The sequence below is a fragment of the Triticum urartu genome, unplaced genomic scaffold, assembly GCF_003073215.2.
Source record: "Triticum urartu cultivar G1812 unplaced genomic scaffold, Tu2.1 TuUngrouped_contig_4331, whole genome shotgun sequence".
In the NCBI taxonomy this organism is placed as follows: domain Eukaryota; kingdom Viridiplantae; phylum Streptophyta; class Magnoliopsida; order Poales; family Poaceae; genus Triticum; species Triticum urartu.
In genome coordinates, this window is record NW_024114912.1 from 1 (window position 1) to 2,592 (window position 2,592).

The 2,592-nt window shown below is 53.1% G+C and overlaps 1 protein-coding gene across 1 annotated transcript; it reads right to left on the reverse strand.

Moving 5' to 3' along the window:
- Positions 1–11: 11 nt before the first annotated feature.
- On the reverse strand, positions 12–1,601 carry LOC125527673 (obtusifoliol 14-alpha demethylase-like; the record flags this gene model as incomplete). The annotated part of the gene is made up of 3 exons (XM_048692186.1): positions 1,101–1,601; positions 574–761; positions 12–453 (listed from the first exon to the last, which is right to left on the reverse strand). Coding segments are annotated over exons 1-3 (1,107 nt in total), but the record flags the coding sequence as incomplete, so codon positions are not given.
- Positions 1,602–2,592: the final 991 nt, after the last annotated feature.

Genomic DNA, 2,592 nt, shown 5'->3' on the forward strand with positions numbered 1-2,592 from the left:
AGCCCCCCCGCCGGGGGCCGCGGCAGCATCGTCGCGGGCGGGGGGAGCCGCAGAACCTCCTTGACGCAGCGGTGGAGGGTGTCCATCTCCTGCAGGACCTCGTAGTCCACGCGGTCCCCGTGCCGCGCCATGATCCGCTCCTGCTCCTGGACGGCAGCGCGCAGATGCTTGGCGTTGGCGCGCGCGAGGAGGCGCGCTCCGGTCCACGTGCCCGTGCTGGAGCTTGTGTGCTGCCCCGCGAACAGCGCAGAGACCAGCATTCCGACCACTTCCGTCTCGGTCGTGGCGCGGCCGTCTTTGTACCTGGAATCGATCAGGCACTGGAGCATGTCATCGACGACGTTTCGGCTGCCATCGGGGCAGCTTGCTTTGCGGGAGCTGACGATGTCGGAGAATATCTCGCCGAGCCTAGCGCGCGCCTTGTCACGTCTGTGATGCGCCGGGATCGGCAGGGGGGGGGAATTTGGGCCACCGTCTGGGTAGCTTGTTTTGCGGGAGCTGACGATGCCAGAGAATATCTCGCCGAGCCTAGCGCGCGCCGTGTCGCGTCTGCGGTGCGCCGGGATGGGCAGGTGCGGTAATAGGATGGTGACGAGGCGCATGCCGTCGTTGAGTTCACGGAGGTGAGTTGCGACCTCGGCCAGCATCTTGGCCCGAACCTCCTCCCCGAACAAGCACCGGCTGGCGATGAGCGTGACGAGGTGCTCTAGCTCCTGCTTCAAGTCAACCGTGCCGGACTGTCCCCATCTCGCAAAGTACTCCTGCACGCGTAACATACACACGTACACTTATATATGCTGTGTTTTTTTGTAGGGATATATACACTTATATCCGTTAGCAAGAGCTAAGACGAAAAAGTGAGGCAACTGATATTAAAGGTACCATCTTATTATTTCCTGAGGTGCTCTAGCTCCTGCTTCAAGTCAACCGTGCCGGACTGTCCCCATCTCGCAAAGTACTCCTGCACGCGTAACATACACACGTACACTTATATATGCTGTGTTTTTTTGTAGGGATATATACACTTATATCCGTTAGCAAGAGCTAAGACGAAAAAGTGAGGCAACTGATATTAAAGGTACCATCTTATTATTTCCTACCTCGACTTCGCGCACCATGAGGCGGGCGTAGCTTCTGAGCTTGGCCGGCTTCATTGCGTCCCCAAAGAAGCGGAACTGCTCGCGCCGAGTGGCGAAATCCACGTCGAAGGCGACGCCGGGCCCGAAGGTCGGAGTGGTGAACTGCGAGACCTCATCCTGGCTGATTTCTGACTCCAGTCCTTGGTAGAAATGGCTCGACACGTCTGGCCCAACCAGGAAGGTGACCTTGCGATGCAACAATCTCACCGTGAACACGCTCCCCATCTCCGCGTGGGCATCGCAGAGCACTCGCAGCGGGCCCTTGGCGAGAAGCGCTGGGAGGATGCCAAGAAAGGGAGCCCCTGCGGCCGTGGGCGGCGGAGGAGGTGATCGTTTGCTTGTTGGGAAGGACGTCGCCCGTCGTCGTGCCATCATGATGGACACGACTGCAACGAAAATAGGAACAAATGCTAGCCAAAGGACTCTCGGAAATTCCATATTTGCACTTCAAATGCGATGGGGGTTGTACTGTAAGAACATTGTAAAACGAGTCAGTAACTTTGGTGCGACTTGTGTGTACTCGAGACATGCACCCATCAATAATCAAGTGCGTGTGCTTTTTGGAGCACATGTGATAACACTTTTCTATTTGCTGCCATTCCAAAATGTTCCTATATATTACAGACATGGATGCAAGTTTTTTAGCGTACTTTCATAGAGTTTATAGGGTACCATTCATTTCTTATTAGCACTCATTGCCCACACGGGCGTTCCAGCGATATTAAGGGGAACCTTCTAAGGATACATTGCATTTGATAGGCAAGAAAAGAGAACTTACTGATCTATAGGGAGGCCAGCAACTCGGAGGACCTTCAGCTAGGGTCACCCACGCAATCGATCAGCGCGGCTGAAGCAGGTTGATGGCATGGCTTTATAAAGCCCGCCGCCCAAAGTCAAGTTGTCACTCAAACTTTATTATTACTACATGCTGCACAGGTGCGGCATGTATGAACATGTGGTGCCTTCCAGTTGAAGTTGAGATTTAACGGCTAACCCACGGTCGCGTTTGTTAGATAAATTAGCATCTTGCAACACCGAATAGAATAATTTACCAACCTTGGTCATGCAGGTCTAAAACGTATGAGAGACGGTCAGCCGTGGCCATGGAAGTCTGCCGAACCTGCCGTGCCTGACCAAGAGTATGAGAACTACGGTCAGCTCCAGCTGGTGGTCAAGTCATTTGTGTTGGGGCAATGTGCACTGCATACCGATCTGCGGATGGATGTGTTGCATGTCTCACACGGCAATGTGGTATGTAGATTTACCCGAAAAAAAATGAAAATTGTGGTATGTAGATTCCAAACAACAAATTGAAAAGGAGGAAGTAACCCCGGCCTCTGTATGATGCACAAAATCATATATCATTAATTATCCAAACAATGGCAAGCAAAGTTAGTGATGACAGCGACGCGCCTTTGATTTGTTTCAGTGCTTGTAGTCGTCGCTAGGTGGT